At 40.6% G+C, this 26,558-nt stretch overlaps 2 protein-coding genes across 7 annotated transcripts in view; one reads left to right on the top strand and one right to left on the bottom strand.

The window, feature by feature from the left end:
* Window positions 1-26,486, top strand: LOC127663197 (testis-expressed protein 11-like). The gene is made up of 30 exons (XM_052154702.1): window positions 1-144; window positions 354-469; window positions 560-644; window positions 820-899; window positions 1,197-1,277; window positions 1,444-1,563; window positions 1,690-1,770; window positions 1,886-1,971; window positions 2,266-2,323; window positions 2,404-2,499; window positions 2,585-2,666; window positions 2,763-2,841; window positions 2,930-3,081; window positions 3,243-3,328; window positions 3,760-3,897; window positions 4,298-4,400; window positions 5,265-5,389; window positions 5,502-5,587; window positions 5,754-5,807; window positions 5,903-5,943; window positions 6,027-6,113; window positions 6,221-6,291; window positions 6,445-6,561; window positions 13,572-13,644; window positions 13,769-13,796; window positions 19,007-19,128; window positions 19,969-20,077; window positions 20,210-20,330; window positions 21,198-21,365; window positions 21,735-26,486. The coding sequence occupies exons 1-30, from the start codon at window positions 117-119 to the stop codon at window positions 21,804-21,806; spliced, it is 2,745 nt and encodes a 914-aa protein (XP_052010662.1). The 5' UTR covers window positions 1-116; the 3' UTR covers window positions 21,807-26,486.
* LOC127663196 (disks large homolog 3-like) overlaps window positions 26,118-26,558 on the bottom strand; it is a 104,926-nt gene continuing 104,485 nt past the window's right edge. For all 6 annotated transcript variants that reach the window (XM_052154695.1, XM_052154697.1, XM_052154696.1 and 3 more), the window contains one exon: window positions 26,118-26,481. In XM_052154695.1, the coding sequence (XP_052010655.1) occupies window positions 26,375-26,481 (107 nt within the window). In that variant the 3' untranslated portion in view covers window positions 26,118-26,374. The remainder of the gene's footprint in view (window positions 26,482-26,558) is intronic.

Here is a 26,558-nt window from a genome sequence, read left to right on the forward strand (position 1 = left end):
CGCGCGAAGCCTTTTTCGTTTCTACGTCACTTAGAATCCACTGACAAAATAGACCCGGTCTTTTAAAATCCGTTATTGTTTTTTTTCCCCGTCAAAATCTTCCAGCTGTTCGTGATATGGAGGAGTTTGTTGTCAGTGTAAAAAGTAAGAGTCTATTTTCTGGTGGTACGAAGAGATACTAGTTAATTCAAGCCGACAAGAGACATTACCTAGCTCGCACAGTAAGCTCAGAGATAAGCATTATACATGTTTATAAAGTAAATTATTTCTTGTAGATATGATTACTTATTTAACTATTAGTAGTTTGATTATAGCTGTTTCATATTTGAATGATGACTTTGTGTCTGTCATAGACTTGTCAGAGAAACTTCTCCACAGACAGAACAATTCAAATGTGGATGAGGTGATTGAGACTCTCTTCAAAGAGATTTCATCTCTGGCGAGATCTTCAACCGTACAGAATTCACAGGTCTGCATTACTTATTTCCATCATAGATTAAATCTTGTAATTATGTCTCTCATTTTCACACACACTAATAAAAAAAAAAAAAAAAATTAGGTGGTGGAAAATGCCATTCAGTTGTGGAACTGGGCCGTTACCAAATGTGTTGGCTCAAACATCACAGCGGAACAGAAGGCCAAAGGTCTGTCTAACAAAATTTTCTGTTTTTGATGGGCATTGGTATGTCTTTCCCCTTACATAACAACAAAAACTTTCTGAATTGAAATATATATATATATTTTGTAACTACAGATGTTTGTAAAATGTAATTTATTGGTTACACCAGAAATTTGTTTAACTCCTTGCACATATTTTAGTGCATCATGTGGCATGCAGACTTCTGTATTTGTGTGGGCCTGAGAGCCCATCAGAGAATGTTGTTCGCAAGCAGATTCTGGTGAGTGAACTCTATATTTCACATTATTTTCAATGGTTTTATCGATTTTAGTTGATAAGGTGCAGTAGGTGGAAAGCTCCACACACACATATATGTATATATGTGTGTGTGTGTGTAAGCTTTCCACCTACTACACACACACATATACATATATATATGTATATATATATATATATATATATATATATATATATATATATATATATATATATATATATTCATAATTACCATTGTATCTGCTCTGCTGCTGTTGTAATATTACTTTTAACTCTGAAATCTGAAATATCCGTTCCTCAGATGGCCAGTAAAACAGGGAGAACATGGCTTGATTGTAAACAACCCAAATTAGCTGATGATTTTTTAAGCCTAGCTGTCAATGTACGTATGAATGTGAATATGATTATAAAACAATGAGACACTCAAACATTAGATATTGGAACATGGAAAATAAATATGGATATTTTGGAGCAGAAGACCCAGAATTATTATTCACCTTAATAGTGATTTTAAACTTTTAACAATAATGATACCTCTGATTTCACAGAGCCTGGAGACTCTTTACAGCCAACTAACATCCCATGGAGATTGTGCAGAAGATACAAACGCACCAAAGGGAGACATAGAGAAAGACTTGCTTCGGATTTTGTCTTATCAAGCTGAATCAGTGAGCAGACATTGCTTAACGTGCCAAAATATACTCATTCTCTGAGGGTATTGCAGATTAGGGCAATTTTTTTTTGTTTTTCTTCAGTTTTCAGATTCATTTTAATCTCTATGTATTGCCCGATAGGCTTTTTCTCAAGAGCATCATCAAGAGGCAGTGTCTTACATTCACAGATGTAAAGAAATGCTTCTGCGTCTCCCTAAAGAGGTGGACAGTCAATACAAAACATTTGTTTATTTGATTTTGATTTAAGTTAGAGCAAGAGTAAATGCAAAATAAACATTACTGTTTTTATTTTATTTATTTTTAAAATCTCCTTTAGACTGGCTATGTCGCTCTCATCTGTTACAAATTCGGGGTTGACACTTTCAGTCAGGGAAAGCATGAAGAGAGCTCATTTTGGCTCAGGTAGGGAAGTCTGAAATTTTGAAGTACAATTTTATAATTCATAATATCTGAATCAATTTAATATAACTGTAAAATATATGAAAAGTTACTGACAAAATAGTAGTTAAAATAAAACACATTAAAATAAAGTGTTATTACTATTGCAATTACTGGTGCTGATTTGGAACTCTTCAACAAAATGTCTTTGCTGATTTTTTAACATTTCATGTTTTATAAGATTTTTGCATGCATAACATTGTATTTATTGTACATTTAGCTTTATTAATAATCCAATATATTTTTTATGTTTTCTAGCCAAAGTTATGATGTAGGCAGGATGAACATGAAGTACTCACCAGGGCCAGAGATGCAAGTAAGAAATATAATCAAATCAGAAATTTAACAACTAGATACTATATGTGTTGTAATATTATTATTATTTTATCCCTTCAGGCCAAAGTCTTGAGACTTCTTTCCACAGTTTACTTGGAATGGGACTGTAAGAAGTATCAGGAGAAAGCTCTTCATGCTGTTAGCCTAGCTAACAAGGTACCAGATTTGCAGACCATCAGTTTTGACTTCCTGCACACAACATGCAGTTTTCTGAAACCAGCTATTTCATTTTTCATCTCAGGAGAATATGCAGTTGTCAGGCCTCTTCTTGAAGATTCGTATCCTAGTGAGGAGTGTTAGCCCAGATGATGCAGTAAAATCTGGTGAGCCTATTTGTTTGGGGATAGTATGTTTTCTACCCCACAAATTGAGATCATGCCTACCTCCTCTTTACATGTTACTTTCCCACTTCCTGTTAGGGCTCTCAGAGCTTCTGGCCTCTGAGGTTCCACTGGAAGTATGTTTGGGTGTAGTAAAACTGCTTGTGGCAGAAGACAGGTCAAATCTCTTATCTTTTTAGAAGAGACCAAATGTATGTTGTTGAAATCTGTTGCAACACAGAAACACTGAGGTTTTGTTGTTTCAGGGAGGCACTGGCCTTTGACTTCCTAAAGAGGGTGTGTCAGCAGTTTGAATCATCTCCTGAGCTGGGCTCTGCTCTGCTGCTGCATATAGAGCTACTGCTGCAGAGGGACAAAGAGCTGCTGGCCAAGCAGAAGATTGAGGATGCAATTGCAGGTAATCTTGTACTGTTCAGGATTAAAACTGACTACTTTGTAACTCAGCAAAGTAACTACAACCTTAAAATTGTCTTTTTTTCATCATATATTTGTCACTAAGTATCTGTATTTTGTCTTACTGTTCTTTTAAATGCTTTTTAATAATTACTTTCTACACAGGACATTACACTGGAAAACAACTATCACCACAGACTCTCTCGTCTCTTCACCTTCTTCTGTGGGAAAGAGCTTCCAAATGCTTTGAAGTATTACATGTAGTTTTACATATATATTTCTAGTGATAGGCCACTTTAAAATCTGTGGTCGCAAATTTTGAACCCCCTTCATTTACAAAATTGTTTGCATCTCCTTCCAACAATATTGTTTGCATCACCCTCCCCTTGCATATTTATTCGTTTTTTTTTTTCTTTATCAGAATTGCTATTTGAAATAGTTTTAAATATATGTAATTTATATTTTTGAATAATTTGATCATGTTTTTCAACTATCGATAAGAGTGTAGTTCATATAAAACCAAATATAAATGCATTCTGCAATATTCCGCAGAGATTTCCTCCCATAATTTATGTTGGAAATGTGAAGAAAAGTGTACAGATTATTTTTGGAGAATATTTTACTCAGTGGTTCAACCAAGAAACAAGAGATTCTTGTTAGTTTGAGTTCTGTGTGATCACAGGCTAAGAACTACTCTGAAGCTCTGCAGTGGTATAACTTCTCACTGAGTTTCTACAAAGCAGGACAATTGGATCAGAACTTAGCTAAACTGCAAAGAAATCGTTCCTCCTGTTTCCTGCACCTGCAAAATCTTGAGAAGGTAGTTGGCAAAATAAAGTTATTTAATTTGTAACACTTTACAATAAGGTTGCATTTGTTCACATTATATAACAATGATTTACATGAGCTAACAATGAACTACACTTTTACAGTACTAATCTTGATTGACATCATATTTTTTATATTTTAAGTTGTATGTGTTAACATTTGTTGATGTATTATAAACAAACAAACTAAGAATGAACAATTTTATTTTCATAATTTAACATTAACTAAGATGAATAAATCCTGTCAAATATATATAGTTCATTGTTAGGTCATGATACCTAATGCATTTACTAATGTTAGTGTGTCATTTTAACATCGACAAACATACAGTACATTTGTTTACGTTCATGTTTGTTACCAAGGTTTCCACATTAATAAAATCTTTTTTGAAGGCCAAAGAGGCAGTAGAAGAGGCAGCACGGATTGATCCATCCAGCATTTTCACACAGTTCAACATCTACAAGATTGCTGTATTAGAAAACAAAGCAGAAAGAGGTAATGGAGATTAACGAATAGCAAACACTGATGGAAACAAGCATGATCAGGTGTGTCATTTTAAAACCGGTAGTGTTTCCTCGATGATTAAATGCTGGAAATAGAAAGTTTTAAAATTGGATTTTGTGGTTTTGTTGTATTGGAGACAAATGTACACCAAAGTGTAGTCATTTTAATGTAATCATTTATTAATTTTTAGATAGATAACTAACATATTTGGAAATCAACCCCATCAATTTCTATTAAATTATTTTTAATAATCATTTAGTTATCCAGTAATTCTGAAAGACTGGAAAGGGCATTGAAATCAAAGTCCCTTTCAAGGCAAGTCATTCCACTCCGCGACCATATTTGGAATGCTCCAGGGCAGACTGGGCAGCTGTTTTCTTTGGAAACAAGTGGTATAAAAGTACAGCTCCTATCTACCTGAATGGGGAAAGACCGACATCTCCAAAATGGTTGGTTAAGATTATGATCAAAGAACATATTTCAAACGAGCAGTAAAATCTGAATTTTTTTCGGAAAATTGCTTAAAAATTGTATTTTTCATGCTTGTTCAGCAAATAAGTATGCATGTTCTCAAGGTAACTGACATGCAATGTCTGTATCTAAAAGGCGATTGGCTCTTTCCAAAAAGGCGAAACTTCCTTTTCTACATCTGTTTCAATTTCTCCCATTCTTTTTAATACCAATGGTCCGTTCCTGCTAAACTGTCTCTGAATAAAATGTATTGGTCAAAATGTGTTGGAACACTGAATAGAAATGCTTTAATTAGTAAATAAAAATGTTTCAGTATGGTATTGAGTACCTGATTTATTGATTCATGTGAGATCTTAATGTCCGATTTGAATGTTTTTTAATAAGCTATGGTGGCTTTGAGAGAGATTAGTGTACTGGCTCAGACTCCAGTAAACAATGAGGACCGAGTGCTAGTGACTGAGAATGCTACAACAAACCTTCTAAGCCTGGCAGCTCAGATCGCCCTGGAGGTCTGTCATTTATGATCTTTCTGTTGCCATTAATCCTGTATATTTTAGCAAAGCATGCCACATAATGGTTTGTAACTTGTAAATATTTCAGCAGTATTTATTTCCACTGCAGCATGAACTGCAGGAAATAGCCATCAAAGCCCTTGAGAGTCTGTGTGAACATTCACAAGATGTTGTTCAAATCCTCACTGCCTTGAGGTGAGTCGTACTATCACCCCTCACCTCTGACCTATGACTTTCTCATTAAGGTTTAGCAATATATGTTTGTATCAGTGCTTATATCAACACATTGGAGCTGAGAGAAAAGCCTGAGAATTCTATAAAAACACAATTTCTTTATTAATATTTTTCTGTGTTTTGTCAGGTGTTTAGTACAACTTGTTCATTCGACAATGGAAAGCATGTTTGAGGAAAACAGGTTTGTAGATCACTGGTGTATGATTGTGACAAATAGTACATTCAACAAACGTATGCCTCCCACTGTCTTGTTGATACAATCTGTTATTTTAATAGAAATGCCACCTTAGATATCGTCTTGTTGTACCTAAAGACAGGTAATTTTGGTACCTTTAACCGTAATTTTAATTACAAATATTTTCTTTGACCTGTTTTATTCATTCTGCTTCTGAATTTACAGCTCTGCAGAGAGTGTCACAGATACACTATATTCCTGGCCAGGATGTAGATGAGCGTTCAGAAAATGCCAACTGGTTCAGGAGAATCGGTGCATTATACTTAAACCTCTCCTCCCTTTTAGTTGGTGACATGCATTTAACTATTTAGTTATTCTGTTTGATTGTGTTTCTGTTGCAATGTTGTCTTAACTCTCAGCATGGAACTTAGCCCTGCAGTGTGAGCACAGTCTTTTTAGGATGAGAGATTTCTTTCTCCTCTCCTTTCAGGCAAGTTCAAGTACAAATTTCTTAGATAAAATACTCTGCATCACTGTGCAAGAAAGTTCAAATTAAGCATGCTGTTAGCTTTAGTTAAGTACTTTAAATTTAGTTAAGTGTAGTTAAAGTGAATACAGATTGATGTGCTCTCTGGCTGGGAAGCTGTCGCAGCTGTGTGCTTCAGACAGAGCTGTATTGGTGGGGCAGAAGACGTGTCTAATCATGGCTGCTGCTGCTGCGCTGGAGATCTGCAGGAGCTCTAATCACATTGAGCAACAGGTGGTCACTCCCTCATTTAGCATTATTAATCACTTTAATTTGACTAAACAATAAGCATTAGGCAAAATATGTCTTTTAAGCTTTTAAAGGCGTAAAGAGGATTAAGTCTTGACTCGTTATGTCTGGACGTCTTTAATGTATAAAGACTAAAGTGAAAAGAAGTATAGTATATATTGTATACAGTGCAGTTTAAAATTCTTGAGTTCACTTGTGAAAATGCATCTATTTTATTTATTTTTTCATTACACCTTGAATTATGACCAGTTCAAGCGAAATGGTGAATTAAAAATTGTGAATTCATGGCATAAACTCAAAACCTGATGATCCATGTTATGGAAGCAAGGAAACACTTTTGAGTGGAGTTGGAGGAGTTAGTTTATTCATGGTGTGATTTTCATGGTGCCTTCAAGTGAACTTGACTCGCTGAACATTCACTCGATTGTCCTAGGAATCTGGGTGCCTTTTTTTTTGTTTTGTGATGGTTCTGTCTAGCAGACGTAGTTTCTTTTGAGTAATAACACTCTGTAAGGGGATTCAGATGGGCAAGGAGGAGGCGAGAACCGGCTTGTCAATATAAATAATGTTTAATTAAACTCATAATAAAAACCACAAACATAAACACACACATGACGGACATGCCCGTAATTCTCTGTCTCTCGAACCGTCGTCACTGGCCACCTTTAACCCTCGCGCGACCCATCAGGCTGATTGGGGACCGGGCGTGCGAAATTCCGGCCCCGCCCCCCTCCGCTCCACACACTCTTTCGGGACAGTTATTGAAGAATCTGCTCGTTTTGCTTATGCCTCCTATTGGTTTGTTTTGTGGAATATTTGCAGGACATTGATAGGATTAGGTCATCTGCTGCATTTATGAAACAGCTGGCTCTGAATGTTCTTTTAATTTTAAATGTTTTTATTATATATTTGTATTATTATTATTTTGTGTGTGTGTGTGTTGGTTCCGCTAGAGGCTTTTTTTGTGTTTATTCTGGAGTTTGTTTTACAGATTTTCTCCTGTTATGTAATTCTGTCTCACAAAATTTGTATAGAAGCGCCAGACTCAAGCAATCGGATGGCAAAGTTGTCGTGGGGCTCTCGTAGGCATACATGGACTGTTTGAGTTTAGAGGGATGGACGCCGGTTGGCGCTGTCGTGCGCGGGGTTAAGGCACGCGTTATTGTTTTTTCTGTTTGTTTGGTCTGGGGGAAGTTTGGAGTTTGATTGTTGCACTGATGTTGGAATGTGGTCTTTATAATCTTGTTTTTGACTCACAATCTATTTTTTTTTAATATGTAAAAATGCCAAATGTTAATACGAGTGGATTATCTCTCTCCACGTGGAATGGGAATGGGCTTGGTCACCCCTTACAAAGAAGGAAGGCTATTTCTTTTCTTAAAGAAATATTAGTGTTTCTTTAAGAGATGGATCTTTCTCGGCATGAAGCTGAACATTTTGGGAAGATATGAGGTGGGCATATTTTCTTCAGTGCTGGCTCGAGTAAGAGCAAGGGAGTCATTACATTTATAAGTAAACATCTACAATTCAAATGTCTCAAACTGATTAAAGATAAATTAGGAAGAGTCATTATTGTTTTAGCAAAAATGCTGGGGCAAAGGTTGATTTTGACTAATATTTACGCAACTAATGCTGACGATCAGGGCTTTTTTTATCGATCTTGAAGGGATGTTGCAAGCCATTGGTACCTCTCATGATGTAGTATTGGACTTTAATCTTTTGATGGACTCAGTCATTCATCGTAGTGAAGCAAAAGTGTGTAAGCCCCCTAGAGCAATATTAACGGCTAAAAAATCTTGGCCTTACAGATATTTGGAGACTTTTGAACCCATCTGGTAGGAACTATACATTTTTTTCATCAGTCCATAAGATTTATTCTAGAATAGTTTTTTTTATATATATATAAGTACCTCATTTCATCTGTTGTTGATTACTAGAAAAATCTTGGTCTCAGATCACGCCCTGGTGAGTTTAGAGATTTTACCACATACGGAGAAAAATAAATCATATAGTTGCTTTAATGTATCCCTTTTGCAAAATTCTGAATTTCAACAAATGTTAAAGGCTCAAATTAATGTTTATATGGAGACCATCTGGTCCTCATTATCCTCGGTGCATGGCTTGGGAGGCATTTAAGGCAGTTCTTATGGGCCGGATCATACAGTATGCATCATTCAGCAAAAAATCTTTGGAAGGAATATTAAAAGTGCTGTGGCAGAGCTGAAGTGCAGAATGTCTTCTGATGGCCTCAAAATAATTGACCCGATTGAAATACAGATATAATACTATTTTACATTTACATTTATGCATTTGGCAATGCTTTTATCCAAAGCGACTTGCAGTGCACTTATTACAGGGACAATCCCCCCGGAGCAACCTGGAGTTAAGTGCCTTGCTCAATGACACAATGGTGGTGGCCATGGGGATCGAACCAGCGACCTTCTGATGACCAGTTATGTGCTTTAGCTCACTACACCACCACCACTCCGGACTGTGTCGCGGAAGGTGTAGTTTTGGCTATTCAGGGCAAGACAGTCATACTTCGAGTCAGGGGACAATGCAGGGAAGCTTTTGTCTAGATACATAAAACAGAGTCTTTTTCTGCCATTCTCTCAGTGAAATCTGCTGGTGGGGAAATATTTACCTCAGCCATTTTTATTAATAATGCTTTAAAATTATTTTTTCTTGATCTCTATAGTTCCACATCTTCGTCTACTGATGAGGATATTAGAAACTTTGTGGAACCATTCGAACTCTCTAAAATGACGACTGAGCAAAACAATTATCTTGATCCTGAGATAACCTTGGAGGAGCTTGGCAAGGTAATTAAGGGCTTGCCTACAGGCAAGGCTCTTAGGGCCAGATGCTACAGAACTGGCTCCACTTTTGTTAGAAGTTTATACGGAATCATTAAAGAATGGAAATCTTCTTCCAACCACACAAGCCCGGATCAGTCTGATTCTTAAAAAGGACAAAGATCCAAGCGAGTGTAAGAGTTACCGTCCAATTTCCCTGATCCAGCTAGATGTAAAAATATTGCCAAAACTTCTGGCAAACTTATTAAGTAAAGTTATGACATCTTTTATACATATAAATCAGGTGGGATTTATTCGGGGCCACAGCTCTACTGATAACGTTTAACGTTTCAGCAATGTGTTCAGTGGCGAATGATCGTACTCCGGTCGCTGCCATCTCACTTGAGAATGGGTATTATTTTTTTACGATTTTGGAAATTTTGGTTCGGGAAAACTTTTATTGGATGGATGAAGTTACTTTATAGACACCCGGTAGCGGTGGTACAAACAAATGTATTAATTTCAGATTATTTTACTCTGGATAGGGGTACCCAGCAGAGTTGACATCTTGTTCTGTCTGGTCCTGAAACCATTAGCAGCCGCTACAAGAAAGGAGGATGATTTTCCAATGGTGGTGGCAGGAGGTATGGCGCATAAGCTTTTGCTTTACGCAGATTACATTTTATTATTTGTCTCCGACCCTGCTAGATCTATGCCTTGCCTTCACAGAATGATTCATTTCTTTTCTAAGCTCTCAGGATACGAAGTCAATTCAAAGATTCAAAAATACGAAGCTTTGGCTCTGACAAGCGTACTGCCCAGTAACGGCTTTCCAGCTGGGCACCCTTCAGTGGCAAAACAGGGCATTAAGTATTTGGGCATTTTATTCCCAGCAAATTTGTCTGATTTAGTTCATTTTAATTTTGACCCTTAATAAAACGTTTTTTGGACAGGCGATGTGGACAGGTGGGCTTCATTACTGGGAAGGTTAATGTTATTAAAATTAATTGTATTCCAAAATGTAACTACCTGCTACAATCTCTCCCTGTAGATGTCCCCCTCTCTAATTTCAAGCAATTTGATAGCATAGCAAAGTCCTTAATTTGGAATGGTAAACGTCCCAGATTACACTTCTGTAAGTTACATTGGCTGATTGACAAATGTGGGCTAGGCCTAACCAAGATTATGTTTTATTATTATGCGTTCGGTCTCAGACATTTGGCTCATTGGTGGCTTCGACCTGAGACAGCCCCTCCCTGGTTTTGTATTGAACAGGATGCTCTTACCCCGATTTCGCCATTGCAAAGCCTTTCTCTCAAACAAACCGGAGAGGTGAAGTAACACCCCGTTATCTCGCATTTGCACTCGGTATGGACAAAAGTGTCCAGAGTGTATAATTCAGACATTTATTTATATGTTATCTGAAGCAAATGGCTGAACCTAAATTACATTTTAATAAGTCCCCTTTCTGCTGGTCAGACTGGATTTTGAGGTGATACTCTCGGTGACCTATATGAGAGTGGAGTATTGAGAGCTTTTGAAAGTTTTATTCAACATTTTTAGTTTCCCAGTTATAGTTATTTACAGCAACACCACCTGCTCTGTATTGTTTTTGCGAGTAGCATACCCCTCCTAAAACAGCAGATACTCTGGGAGAGGATTACTGCTTTTGGAAAAGGTCATGAGGTATCCGTGTATAGCTCCCTGCTAATTCAGAATCTGGGGGACTGAACTTCAACTTCTCTCAAGAGATTATGGGAGAAAGATTTAAACTTGGTATTGTAGAAGGGAGTGTGGGCTAGGATTTAAAAAAAACGTCAAGTCTGCTTCTAGAGATGCAAGGGTTTGCCTTATGCAATTCAAGATTTTACATAGATTCTATTGGAATCTTCAAAAGTAGCTTGTGCAGTGGTCTGAGCAAGGAGCTCGGTCTGAGGCATCTCCTCCTGCATTCAAACTGATTCAAACAGCTCTACTTGTTGACCGTTCCAAGATAGTGCTGCATTTGTGCATCCAAACCATCCGAATATGACATCTATGTACAACCCCAATTCCGAAAAAGTTGAGACAGTATGAAAAATGCTGATAAAAACTAAAATGGGTGATTTGTCAATTATACTCACTCTTTGCTTTATTGAAAGCACTACGACTACACATTATATTATGTTTTTCCTTATGAATTTCATTATGTTTTGAAAATGTACTGTAATTTCAAATCAGATGATTGCAACACGCTCAAAAAAAGTTGAGACAGGGGCAATTTAAGACTAATAACAATTTGACGAGTTGAAATAACAAGGCGATGTGAAACAGCAGATGGTAAACTGGTGAAGCAATCGTGTTATAGTATATAAGGAGCCTCCAAAAACAGCCTAGTCCTTCAAGAGCAAGGATCGTTTGAGACTTGTCAATTTGCCAACAGATGCTTCAGCAAATAATCCAGCCCTTTGGGAACAATGTTCCTCAAAGACAAATTGGAAGGATTTTGGACATTTCACCCTCTACAGTGCACAATTTAGTTAATATATTCAAGAAATCTTGTCAAATCTCGGTGTGTAAAGGGTAAGAAGAAAACCATTTCTGAATTAGTGCGATTTCTGATCCCTCAGATGTCACCGTCTTAAACACAGCATTTATCTGTAATGGATATAATGAACATGGGCTTGGGATAACTTTAGTAAACCTCTTTTAGTCAACACCACTCGGCGGTGCATCCACAGAAGCAAGTTAAGACTTTACTATGCAAAGCAGAAGCCCTACATCAACACTGTCCAGAAGCGCTGCCGACTTCTCTGGGCTAGGTCTCATCTTAGATGGAAAGTAGAACAGTGGAACTGTGTTTTTTGGTCTGAAGAGTCCACATTTCCAAAACTTTTTGAAAAACAAAGGCATTGTGTTATCCAGGCCAAAGGGAAAAAGGGCCGTCCAGCCAGTGTCTGTATGGCCAGGGGTGTGTCAGTGCCCATAGCATGGGTAAATCGCACAACTGTGAGAACACCAGAAATGCAGACAGATATGTACAAATTTTAGAGCAACATGTACTGCCATCCAGCACCATCTTTACCAGGGACGTCCCTGCATTTTCCAGCAGGACAACTTCAAACCACATACTACCTGGATATCTAGTGCATGGCTGTGTAAGCAGAGCGCGTGGGTGCTAGAGTGGCCTGCCTGCAGTCCTGACCTGTATCCAATTGAGAATGTGTGGGGCATTATGAAGTGCACCATATGGCAATGAAGACCCCGTACAATTGTGCAGCTAAAGACCTGCATAATGGATGATTGGTGGAAAATTCCACTTTTTAAACTTAACAAACTTATGTCTTCAGTGCCCAAATGCTTTATATGTGTTATTAGAAGAAATGGTGATGTTTCACAGTGGTAAACACTCAACTGTCTTTGGAGCGTGTTGCAATCATCTGATTTGAAATGACTGTACTTTTTTAAAAAACAATAAAATTCACAATGAAAGACATATAATGTGTAGTTGTTGTGCTTTAAATATAGCAAAGGGTGAATATAATTTACCAATCACTCCTTTTTGTTTTTATTAGCATTTATCATACTGTCCCAACTTCTTCAGAATTGGGGTTGTATGAATGTATCTATGCTCCTCTGTTATACACAACACTGCGCTTCCATATGTTTTTTTTATTTATTGTGTCAGTTCTGGCATGAACTTGCCAATGCGCTTACATCACGCAAGAGGCAGCATGTATTCGATCCTCATTAATTTTTGGTAAATAAAAATGTTGATCCATATCTTAGACACACCTAGCGTCTCACTTCAGAAGACATTAATTAATCCACTGGAGTTGTATGGATTACTTTTATGATGCCTTTATGTGCTTTTTGGTGCTTAAAAAAATTGGCACCCATTCACTTGCATTTTAGGAATCTACAGATCTGAAATATGTAATATTATCACTTTGGGTGAGAAACAGACCTTATTAAGTCCTTAAGTAAGTCCTTATTCGCTATAAATCTTGAAATTTGCTGTCTTGACATCAAGCTTGTTCACACACTTCCTTGCATGTTGAGATGGGGTTTTGAAAAATGACCCTAGCTGGATTCTTACTAAAATAATCTAATTTGCTTAAATGCAAGCTAATCTGTTCTATAGAACCAGATTTGCCTTGAAATGTTGTAAGCAAGGTTGACCAGAAGAGGGTGCAGTGTGTAATGTTTGTTGTTTTTCAGACAGAGCTGCTGACCAAGACAATAGAGCACATAGAGCTCTGTAAAGAAGTGTGGAGGACCATCAAAACATCAGGTGTCTCTCATCCATCCTCTACTCTCTTTTTCCTTTAAAAAAGAAGAACATTTTGAAATATGAGAATTGTTTACCTTTTTATCAGGTTCATGAGCATCTTTTGGCTTGTTCTTTTTCTCATTAGGCACTTCCTCCAAAGACCCGACAGACATGTTCCCTTCCGAGGGAACTCGCACTGCGTCGTTGAAAACGACTCTTTGGGGAACGCTCCTTAGCGTGCGCCTCTGAATTATGAATGAAACTATTCCAATCTTGATTGGTGTTGCGTCATGACGTAACATGTGACGGCATAACCGGATGCATAAAAGTGACGCCGGTACACATACACATTAGCTTTCGCTCTTCAGCAAGCGCTCTATGTTGAAATTGTTTGTCTTATTTGGTGTTGTTTGTCTGATTTAAAAATATTATGGCCACCGAACAGTTCAAGAAGTGCGTGCACTCCTGCCCTCGTTTCATTACGGGTAGGGACACGCACGCTTTATGTGTGAACTGTTTGGGAGCATAGCACGCACAGGCAGCTCTCGAGGGATCTGCCTGTGAAAGTTGTGAAGCACTACCCATGAGAGTGCTGCGCTCCCGGTTGGCGTGCTTCGATGAGCACGGTCAGGCTCGCGTTCCCCACGGTTTTGGTCCCGCGTCTGTTGAGGCAGCGCGGCGATTGAAATCGCGGGGTTCGCAGCGGATTTTGCAGATGAGAATGAGACTGCTGCGGCACGTTCTCATTCTTCGTTTGAGGATCCCGAGCCTACTGTGAGTGGTGCAGAAGCCCGCGTCGCGGCTTCTTCTGCCCATGATCAGGTCCCCTTGCTTGAGCTCACTGCTTCCGAGGAAGTGGATATGCTCAGCATCGATGCGGACGACCGTGAGCCAAGCACGCCAGTTTTTGGCCAAGCTTATGAGGAGCTGATTGAGGTTGTGACGCGGCCGTGGCCAGACTGAATATCAGCTGGCCACAAAATGAGCAGGGAACGCAAGTTGAAAGCAATTAGACGTGCGTTTCCTGCGGCACAGATCACAAACTCAGCGCCGGGTTTGCCGCTTATCCCCGATCTCCACAAAGATATCTAAAACGAGATCGTGGGTAAACCGCATTCGTCCCGTATCTCCAGCCCCAGTGTTTGATTACAGATGATGTTTTGGGGCACGGTATATGGGTTAAACCCCGGCGCTGCCTAGTAAGCCCTGCAGAGATACATCTGCTTTAATAAGTAGGGCTTACATGGCCGCACACAATCGGTGTTGGTTTCCGCCGCCTCTGACGCTTCGGCCACATCAATTTCCAGCGAACATACAGCTTAACGCTCGTGTAAAAAATAAATAAATAAATAATAATAAAAAAATAAATAAATAAAAACAACAAGCATCAATTGTGGTCACAAGAACCGTGATCGACTAAATCCTGCCGGTTTCCCGCTTCAGGAAGTCGGGAACAGTGCTCGAAAAACACTCGAGACCAGCCTCGAGAGGCTGGTTCCCTTAGTTGAAGCTTCAGGAAAGAGGTCCTACCGAGGTTGTAGAACCTCGGAGGGCTGTCCTCCGCTGCAGAGCAACCGAGGTTGCTCTCGCAGCGAGTCCTCAGGAAATCGGTGTCGGTTCCCGCCGCCTCTGACGCTCGGGCCACATCATTTCCAGCTTAACGCACACCGCGCCGCTCGTGGTCAAAAAAAAAAAACAAGCATCAGTGGTGGTCACAGAAACCGTGATCGACTAAATCCTGCCGGTCTTTCGCCTCAGGAAGTCGAGAACAGTGCTTGAAAAACACTCGAGACCAGCCTCGAGAGGCTGGTTCCCTTAGTTGAAGCTTCGATAGAGGTCCTACCGAGGTGGTAGAACCTCGGAGGGCTGTCCTCTCTCGCTGCAGAGCAACCGAGGTTGCTCTCGCGAGCGGAGTCCTCAGGAAATCGGTGTCGGTTCCCGCCGCCTCTGACGCTTCGGGCCACATCAATTTCAAAAAATAAAAACACACATCAATTGTGGTCACAAGGACTGTATCGACTAAATCCTGCCGGTATCTCGCCTCAGGAAGTCGAGAACAGTGCTCGAAAAACACTCGAGACCAGCCTCGAGAGGCTGGTTCCCGTAGTAGATTTTGTAGAGGCATGGAATCATCTTCCCAACATATCTGCATGGGTCCTGCATATAATAAAATCAGGGTACAAACTGCAGTCTGGCACCGCCTCCAAATTCTCTGGGGTGGTGCAGACTACAGTGGTTCCGAGCAGGCTCAGGTGATGGAACAAGAAGTGCAATCTCTGCTGCTGAAGGAGGCCATAGAATGTGTTCCTCATTCAGACAGGAGTCCGGTCTTTACAGCCGGTACTTTATAGTTCCAAAAAAAAAAAAAAAAAAAAGGATGGGGGTTGAGGCCGATTTTAGATCTCAGAGTTTTGAACCGCCTTTGAGGAGGTTCAGGTTCAAAATGCTTACCATTCCTGTCATCGTGAGTCAGATCAGATCCGAGGACTGGTTTGTCACGATAGATCTAAAAGACGCTCTATTTTCATGTACCCATCCTTCCATGTCACAGGAGGTTCCTGAGGTTCGCTGGGGCTAAGCTTACCAATATCGGGTTCTTCCGCTCGCCTAGCACTCTCTCCCACGACATTCACCAAATGTATGGATGCAGCTCCTGCTCCTCTGAGACTTCAGGGCATCCGCGATACTGAATTTTATCGATGACTGGCTCATTCTGGCCCAGTCTCGAGAAATGGCGGTTCGGCATCGAGATGTCGCCCTTGGCCATATTCGAAGTTTGGGGTTGAGACTCAACACAAAAGAGTGTGTTACAACCATCCCAGTGCACAACGCTTCTGGTGTTGTGTGGGACTCTGTTACGATGCAGGCACGCATGTCTCCTGCACGTATCGAGTCCGTTCTGGCTGATGGTGTCCGGGTTAAAACTAGGCCAGGCCATCACTGTAAAGCAGTTTCAAAGACTGCTGGGCCTCATGGCAGCTGCATCCAACTTGATACCTTTGGGCCTTCTACACATGAGGCCCCTCCAGTGGTGGCTGAAAGCCAAGGTGTTTTCCCCAAGGGGAATCCATTTCAGTATAATCAGAGTAACGCGCAGATGCCTTCGCTCTCTGCTAATATGGAAGAAACCTTGGTTCCTGTCCCTAGGGCTAGTGTTGGGAGCGCCATGTCGCCGAAAACCGCTTCGACAGACGCTCCCTCACTGGCTGGGGCGCCGTCATGGACGGCCGCTTGCCAGGGGTCTGTGGCAGGACCATCATCATTCTTGGCACATAAACTGTCTAGAGATGTTGGCTGTGTTCAGGGCTCTGAGGAGCTTCCTTCCAGACATCAAAGGTTACCATGTCCTAGCACGCTCGACAATACATCAGTGGTAGCTTATCTGAACCGACAAGGAGGACTCAGATCGCTCTCTGTGCAGACTGGCGATCAGATAATTCTTTGGTCCCAAGGGAAAATACTGTCTATCAGAGCATGTATATTCCGGGGTTCAGAATCAGGGAGCAGACATCCTGTCGAGGCAGGGGCTGAGGCCCGGGAATGGAGACTTCATCCAGAGGTGGTGAAGTTGATATGGGACAAATTTGGACCATCAGAAGTGGATCTATTCGCGCCTCGAGAGACGCCCCACTGTCCACTTTGGTTCTCCCTCTCACATCCAGCCCCACTGGGGTTGGACGCCATGGTACAGGCTTGGCCGAGGCTTCGCCTGTACGCGATTTCCTCGACGCTCTGCTCCCGGAGTCCTGGAAAGGGTCCGCCAAGAGGGCATCAGTCTACTTCTGGTTGCCCCCATGTGGCCGCCCGAGTATGGTTCTCAGACATAATTTCACTCCTGATAGCTCAGCCATGGCAGATTCCTCTGAGGAGGGATCTGTTGTCTCAGGCGGGGGCACAGTCTTCCACCCTCGCCCAGAGCTGTGGAAACTGTGGGTCTGGCCCCTGAGGGGTTCAGTACCTAAATGCTGGTCTATCAGCGGGGTGGTTGAAACCATACTTAGCTCTAGGGCTCCGCCTACTAGGAGATTATATGGCCTCAGTGGAATGTGTTCTCCACTTGGTGTAGAGAACATGAATTAGATCCAGTTAACTGCCCGGTGGCTTCAGTTCTGGAGTTTCTTCAAGATCGCTTTCTATGGTCTCTCCCCTTCCACACTTAAGGTGTACGTGGCTGCCATTTCGGCTGCTCCATGCACCACTGAGTGATGGGCCTCTGGGGAGGCACCAGCTGGTCATTCGCTTTCTCCGTGGTACATGGAGGATGAGACTGACAACCAGGTCCAGGGTTCCTGCCTGGGACCTGGCGGTGGTTCTCGGCGGGTTATCCCTGGCCCCCTTCGAACCCCTTCAGTCGGCTTCACCAAGGACCTGACGCTCAAGATGGCTTTTCTCTTAGCTATTACCTCTCTAAAGAGGGTGGGTGATCTTCAAGCCCTGGCAGTGACGCCAGCTTGCTTGGAGTTTGCCCCTGGCGGAGTTAAAGCCATTTTACACCCGAGACCTGGCTATGTGCCTAAGGTGCCGCCTAACACGGCACGTGCCCACGGTCCTGCAGGCTTTTTATCCTCCACCTCATGTGTCGGCAGAAGAAGAGAGGCTCCATTTGCTCTGCCCTGTCAGAGCTTTGAGTGTTTACCTCGAGAGGTCCTCTTCTTGGAGGAGGTCGGACCAACTGTTAGTGTGTTTTGGGTCACCTAAGAAGGGGCTCCCTGCCTCGAAACAAACCATTAGTAATTGGATTGTTCAGGCTATTATCTCGCCTACAAGGTGCTAATTTGCCTTCACCTTTGGCCGTGAGGGCTCATTCAACTAGAGGCATGGCGCCCTCTAGGGCTCTCTTATCGGAGTACCCTCCAGGAGATCTGTGAGGCAGCCGGTTGGGCTACCCCACGACACTTTCATCAGGTTTTACAGTCTGCACCTCCCTAGTACGCCTGGCGACGTGTGCTCTCGCCCTAGCTGAGTGCCTGAGTTCAGTTTCACCCTAGGGCAGGCCTTTTTTCGGCGCGTGGCCTAGTGGGCATTCGTTCCTCAAAGAGTCGCTTAACGACGCAGTGCGAAGTTCCCCGAAGGGAACGCCTCGGTTATGACTATAACCCTTGTTCCCTGAGAAGGGAACGAGACACTGCGCCGCCCTGCCACGCCCTCAAGGCCTGAGAGCGGCTTGCTTCATCGCTAGGCTAATGTGTATGTGTACCGGCGCCACTTTTATGCATCCGTTATGCCGCCACATGTTACGCCATGACGCAACACCAATCAAGATTGGAATAGTTTCATTCATAATTCAGAGGCGACGCCAAGGAGCTGCTTCCCAAAGAGTCGCTTAACGACGCAGTGTCTCGCTCCTTCTCAGGGAACAAGGGTTATAGTCATAACCCGAGACGTTATTGCTGCTCTATGAGTTTGAAGCACGGGCCAAATTAAATGATCCCAAGCTTGAATCTGTGCTTGAGTCAGTTTTGGAGCTGGATAACATTGAAACTAAGGCGTTGGAAACAATTGCAGGTCAGCTTCATTATTTCAATTGTAAAAGCTGAAGTGTGAAAGGGCTGCACTACTTTTGATAAAACATAGCACAATTGGTTGAGCCAGTGTTGCTGTGTCGGGGCTGTTTGGGATTCTCAAACAAACAGACCAATATGTCGATAGCATCACATTGTGTACACATTCCAGGGAAATCAACCTACAAAATTGCTTACTTATAGTTGTCTCTGCATATTACACCCTGTCTACACCAAAATCAAATAGATCCCATTATAAGTTATGAAGCTGTCTACACTAGAATCGTCCATTCATACAGTATACGGATGCCCAGTTCTATTGCTTATGCGCTGCAGAGCTACTCCTTCAAAGCAATGATTTAATTTTTACGTTTTCATCTTTTTGCCATGAAACAAAAAGTTTCTGGTCTATGGTCTAGTCATTTTAAAAATATTTTAGCAACAATAATATTACAATAAAATGATAAAATAATCAAATGTTTAAACCAGTGAATTTGTATTGATAATAAGTAGGATACAGTTTATTTTCCCATTTATCAGTTGCTGAAGTCTACTCGAGCTCATTGCTGATTGATCCATTTAGAATGTTCACTTTGACAAGTCCAATATAGACAGCCTCGAGCCGTTGTGATGCGTTTCGATGTGTCATTAGACGCACACTGTGTAGAAAGGGTGTTAGATTGGGATAGGAGGGAAAGTATATTAACATGTAACATGACATGTACTTCTTAATTGTTTTACTCAAAATAATTTATGGACTATGGAATTCAAAAGGGACAGAATTTGAAATGTTATGAGATTAAGATGTAACCAACTTTGAAGGTCCCGTACTGTGTTTCTGCAGTCCTTGCAATGGAACCGCCAGCTCATTTCCCTGTGCTGTGTAAGAAAGCATTGAGGATTGCCCTGTCTCTGCACAGGAAAAACCCACAGGCCGATCTCACATGCTGCAGGTCAGATTAGCAAGGCATTTGTATTGTTTTTGGTCAGAGTATAACATTTCCTTGTTTTCAGATTTTTCAACAAAATATGTCAAAACGTTATACTTGTTACACCCATCTTATAACTGTTCACGTGTTGTTCAGTAACTGTTTACACAGCCTTATTCAGCTGTCCCTGCCGAATGGTATGTCTGAAGCGGAGCCCCGTGTGTTGGAGGAAGTGTGGAGCTACTTTGAGGAAGCTCTTTCCATCTTAGCAACCACAGTAAGTTGGTCACAGTGACTCAGCAGCCACCAATACGACCCATGGCTGCTCAGCCCCGCAATTATCCCCAACTTTGAAAGAACCTCCTGTTTCTGTCAGTGGGCTTTTAGTCGTGCCTTAGTTAGCAGATACTCCATTCACCAGCTCCTTCCTGCCAATGGATGCTAATTTGAAAATCTCGCCTGTGCCTGTATCTCAGTCTAGCGTATTCAAAATAACATCAGGATGCTATTCGGAAATTTTGACCTTATGGCACCATCGATGTAAATTGTATTATGTCATTTTGCTGTTAATATTATAGCATTTAAACCTAAATATCTATAGTACATCAGCTAGGTTATACTCTTCATTTTCATTAAAATATCTGAAAATACCTCTGAATCTCAGTATTTTACTGCCATCAATAATCAAACACGAGGGGCTTGGGTAGCTCAGCGTGATGCTGACTACAGTCAGGTCTCCTAAGCAACCAAATTGGCCTGGTTGCTAGGGAGGGTAAAGTCACATGGGGGAACCTCCTCGTGGTCACGATTAGGGGTTCTCGCTCTCAATGGAGCACGTGGTAATTTGTGCATGGATTGCAGAGAGTAGCATGAGCCTCCCGATCTATGAGTCTCTGCAGTATCATACACAGCGAGCCACATGATAAGATTTCATTTTATATAAGAGTAATTTAGTGGGTTTACCACTGGTGAAGGCAACAATGATAAAATCAAGACTATTCTAAGAATAGAATTCTAAGAATTCTATTTAGACAAGGTTTTCTGTAACAAATGATTCTGTAAAGGAACCTATATCCAGTTAATACACAGAGCCTCTCTTGTCCTACTATAGTATCTTAAATGAAAATTTTCTCTTCTCACACAGCCTGAGGACTTTCCAGAGCTGGAGATTCTGTGGCTTCTGACCCAAGCATGGAACACAGGAATCCTGCTCTACAGTCTGGCCCAGTACCCCGAGGCTGAGAGGTGGTGCGGGCTGGGAATGAGCTTCCTGCGGCACCTGGGCTCCCTGCAGGACAGCTATCAGACACAGGTAACACAGTAGGAAGTAGATGTGACAACAGCGGATGGGGAAACATAGCTGTTGTGCACTCCACTCATGATGACTGATTTCATTTTCATGTTTCATATTCTCCCTTGCCTCAAGTCAGGTTAACAAGCAGCTTTTTTGTCACCTCAGTTGGAAGTGTAACTATAACATCAGTGTTGGTTACTGCTACAGTATGTGTGGTGGGTAAAGCAACATAAGGAAGTTCTGTGCCTTAGCAGCTAGTACAGAATAATCTATCTATTGTTCAGCAATTAGTCAGTTTCTGGTAATTTGTTGGGTTTTCTTTGGGTTTCAAAAGAAAATGATGCTGTGAGGGATGAATAAATTGAAAAAGAAAATGTGTCTCCCCAGATGGTGGGTCTGTACAGTGAGGTGTTGGACAGGCTGGATAAAGCCAAGAAAAACCTCATCATTGAGGAATAATCATGGCATCAGTCGCAGATGGAGATCTCAGGTCTTAATAAGCAGTGTGAATTTCTGTTCATGTTTATAACAAATGTGTCTGACATACATCCAAGGTTTTGTTCTTAAGCCTATTCATTATTATATCAACTGCTTCAACTGTTCATAATTATAAAATGTTTCAAAATAGAATTTCTTGAAATGTATGATCATTATGATCAAATATACATTAGAATGTCGTGTTAATAAGTTTTTTTTTTTAAATGGTAGTATAATTTTATTACCTGTCATCCAATTAACTTTATGAGTTGTCCCCTGTTAGTTGGAGTCATAACATTGATATTGTGATAGAAAACAAGTAAAAATGCAGGCATTGAAATCATAACAGAGTCACATAGTTTATTTCCAAACAAATAAACTCTTGTCCAGTCCAAAAAAAAGAAGACATAAAAAGAAATACAAAAAAAAAAATAAACTGTAGGACTGTGTTCCCTCCTGACCAGGATATAAAAGACTGGTTTTCCTTGTGTCCTGATTGTACCACCTGTAATTATGGGGAGGACACTACTGTACAATCAAAGGGTTCATATTTGCAAGCACTTACTGCACAGGTGTGCTGTCACATCAAAAACTCATAATCACTCAAAAAGACAAATCAGGCCCCTTCCCTCCCCGTTTCATGCTCATGCCTCCGGAACCGAGACCCTCAGTAATACACATGGAGGCCCCATCCCTCCCCCTTTCATGCTCATGCCTCCGGAGCTGAGACCCTCATTAATACACATGGAAACGATTCAATCAACTTCATTAGAAATATAGCACAATTAAAATTCTTTGGGCTTTACAGACACGGCTGACTGGCATCAATGGCGTGAACAGTCAGCTGCTTTTCCACTCATCACTTTAGACAACCAGTTCTATACTAAATTCGTAATTTATGCTCCTGGTTTACTTAAATATCACTCTACACACTGTCCACATGTCTCATATATACATTTGAAGTCAGTAGTTTACATACATAGTTTACATCAGTTTTTCATATTTCCTGACATTTAATAATACAAAACATTCCATCTTAGGTCAATTAGGATCACTACTTTATTTTAAGAATGTGAAATGTCAGAATAATAGTAGAGAGAATTATTTATTTCTTCACATTCACTGTGGGTCAGAAGTTTACATACACTTGTTAGTATTTGGTAGCATTGCCTTTAAATTGTTTAACTTGGGTCAAATAGCCTTCCACAAGCTTCAATATATCCACATAATTTTCCTTCCACATGATGCCATCTATTTTGTGAAGAGCACAAAGCACCCCCACAACATGATGCTGCCACCCCCATGCTTCACGGTTGGGATGGTGTTCTTCGGCTTGCAAGCGTCTCCAAACATATTGATGGTCATTATGGCCAAACAGTAAAAATTTTGTTTCATCAGACAAGAAGGCATTTCTCAAAAAAGTAAGATCGTTGTCCCTGTGTGCACTGCAAACCATAGTCTGGCTTTTTTATGGTGGTTTTGGAGCATCCTTTCTGGTTATGTTGATGTAGGACTTGTTTTACTGTGGATCTAGATACTTGTTTAACTGTTTCCTCCAGCATCTTGACAAGGTCTTTTGCTGTTGTGCTGGGATTGATTTGCTCTTTTTGCGCCAAACTACGTTCATCTTTAGGAGACAGACTGTGTTTCCTTCCTGAGTGGTATGATGACTGCATGGTCCCATGGTGTTTAAACTTGTGTACTATTGTTTGCACATATGAACGTTGTACCTTCAGACATTTGGAAATTGCTCCCAAGGAGGAACCAGACTTGTGGAGGTCCACAATTGTTTTTCTGAGGTTGATTTGGCTGATTTCTTTGAAATATCCCATGATGTCAAGCAAAAAGGCATTGTGTTTGAAGGTAGGCCTTAAAATTCATCCACAGGTCTCCAATTCAGTACACCTCCTATCAGAAGCTAATTGTCTAATGGATTTACATAATTTTCTGGAATTTTCCAAGCTGCTTAAATGCACAGTTAACTTGGTGTTTGTAAACTTCTGAATCACTGGAATTGTGATATAGTCAATTAAAAGTGAAACAATCTGTCTGTAAACAATTGTTGGAAAAATTACTCATGTCATGCACTAAGTAGATGTCCTAAACGACTTGCCAAAACTATAGTTTGCTAATATAAAATCTGTGGAGTGGTTAAAAAAATTGTTTTAATGACTTCAACCCAAGTGTATGTAACTTCTGAATTCAACTAATATATATATTTGTTTTTCATCTATACACTCAAGACACGTTCCACGATATCACAAGTAGACAGGCCGTATTGTAGGGAAGCTTATTCCCAACTTACTAAAAAAGAATTCTGATAGGCAGCTGCAGATTTTTCTTTTCAATAGAGAAATACCAACATTATGGCACATTTGTATGGAAATTATTCTCAATAATTAAAAGTTTACTTACCTGACATTTGTGATTTATAAAACATGTTTGTCCCAGTTATATCACGCATGCATGAAGCACAGGTGGGGAGGGGGGGTTGATATGTACACTTTACAGCAATCATACCCATTTAAACAGTCTGTAAGCAGTTTATAAATGGCTCTGTTCCCTTCGATTATTCCCTGAACTCTGAAGCTGATTTAGCAGAGATGCATGGCAGGTGAGCACACCTGTTTAGAAAATGCCTGCAGATATAAAAGAATTGAATTGACTTTCATAGAAACCAGACTTCTTGATATAAAAAGAAAGACTTTTGTTCTCAAGGGATCAAAGGAAGTACTGTACTCCTTTATGCATCATCACCGTCCCATTCCAGATCCTCAGGAGTAATAAACTCGAATGCAGGTTGGCCTGTTCCCTCCAGTTTAACCCAATGCAGAGAAGGGGAACCACAGACATAGTGCTTACAAAATAGTTAAAATAAAAGTAGTAAATATTTAGAATACACAAGTATAATATATCAGCATGTCTGGGTACTCTGGGTTTGGGGCAGAGGAATCACCCCTTTGAGTTCATATTGATATGAGTCGCTCTATATTACAATATGATTGCTGCCCTTCTGTCACAAAAAAAAGTAAATAATAAAATCCATCCGATTCCTGAGCTTGCCAAGCTCATCCCGGCACAAAGCTCAACACAGTGGAGTAAACATCAGCCCGGAAATAAAGAGAAAAACAAAAATAGTTTAAAAGTGGTCATTACAAAGAACAGATTTAATCAAACCATCTTTGAGTTCTGGGGAAAACTGGCAATTTCAGGCTCCACTAACTCTTTAATATCAAGAAGGACATCCAATACAATTATCGTCTTGATTCTACCCGTTTTAAGGCTGCGCTTCAAGGCAGCCAACAGGACAGTACCTTGTTACCGTTCAGTCTGAAGAGAATATAGTTGTGGAAGGCAGAGGAAGTGCAAGTGGGCTGTCTGCTTTTCAACAACTCCAATGAGGGGCTCGGCTGCCATAATTGGATTTCAAAAATCAGTCACTTAATACAAAAAATAAATTGCAAAAAAGGATTTCACAGAGGTAAGACACTTGAGTCTATTGCACTCACAAGTTGGGCCTCAAATAGGATGATGGGGAAACTCACAAATGGCACTAAAATAGTTTGGAGTCTCCCACTAAGCACTGATAGGTTGAATATTGTATCATATACCTAACAATTGACAGTAAATTTACACAAGCATTTATTAATTTTAAGGCAGTTTGGTGTTCTGCAGAGAGCCCAGTTTCACCTCTCTACCCCCATCTTCAATACAGAGCAGCTAAAACCACAAGAAAGAAATAACTCAAAAACCCAAAGACAAATAAATGAAATCTAACAGCCCTCCAAGTAGACAACTCTAAGTGAAGTGTAAAATGTGTACCGTATAACTTCTTATTATGTAGTTAAATCTCTCCATAGGATTTTTATATTCCATGTGATTTCAGTAATATAAATGTATAGACTCAACCCCTATTTTCCATTTTATTCTGCCTCCAAAGGTATCAATGTTGACTGCACCATATAAACAAATGGGCAGCCAATCAAATGTAGCACGCTGGTTTGTGATTACTGAAGATCACCAGTTTTTAAGTTTCTCCACTTATAAACAAGAGCAGTGACTCCAACAGTACCATCAGCAGGCTTCATGTGTATCTAGTCCTTGTAGAAAACCTTGTAGGTCTTTGCTCCGCATCCTTGAAAGTATTTTACAATGAAACTGAATGAACATATACAAGGTTCCCACTTCTACGATGTGGCACCATTTCCGAAGGTCCATCTCAAACTCCCCACTCCTCAATGTTGCTTCATTAAGACGTTCTCATCTTCACAAGTCCATCCGAAACGCAAAGAATTTTCTTTTTTTCTTCTTTTTTTTTTTTTTTGTTTAACATGACAAAGAAATGTCTTTAGGAATGGCATTTCCAATCTTGAATGGAATTGCTGAAACTCATGCAGGGGTGTGCACAGTCACAGTAATGGTGATAAGAGATTTTCAATTTGAGGATAACATAATGATGACACTAAAACTTGATAGGAAACATCAGTGAAAGGGAGGAAAAGTTGTCAGGTGGGAGTGGGGTCAGGCGGGGCTATGTGGAGGTGGCGAGCTCAGAGCTTCTCTGCTGACGGGATCCAGATATAAGGGCCTGACTGCTCCTCTATTATCAGCTTGATTTTATTATAGATCTCCTCTAGTGAGTCACCCTGGACTATGGCTGTAGAGAGAGAGAACTGATAGTTATACAGCACAGAGGAGATTATTCCGATAAACAATAGCAGCGGGACTGGACTA

The sequence above is a fragment of the Xyrauchen texanus genome, chromosome 23 (assembly GCF_025860055.1).
Source record: "Xyrauchen texanus isolate HMW12.3.18 chromosome 23, RBS_HiC_50CHRs, whole genome shotgun sequence".
Classification (NCBI taxonomy): Eukaryota; Metazoa; Chordata; class Actinopteri; order Cypriniformes; family Catostomidae; genus Xyrauchen; species Xyrauchen texanus.

What these genes read in the sequence shown, in the direction of transcription:
- LOC127663197 (XM_052154702.1), top strand. Translation starts at nt 117, where the DNA reads ATGGAGGAGTTTGTTGTCAGTGTAAAAA. An exon ending in GTTTGTTGTCAGTGTAAAAA is followed by an intron (nt 145 to 353) that starts GTAAGAGTCTAT and finishes TGTCTGTCATAG; the next exon opens with ACTTGTCAGAGAAACTTCTC. An exon ending in GAGAGCTCATTTTGGCTCAG is followed by an intron (nt 1,972 to 2,265) that starts GTAGGGAAGTCT and finishes TATGTTTTCTAG; the next exon opens with CCAAAGTTATGATGTAGGCA.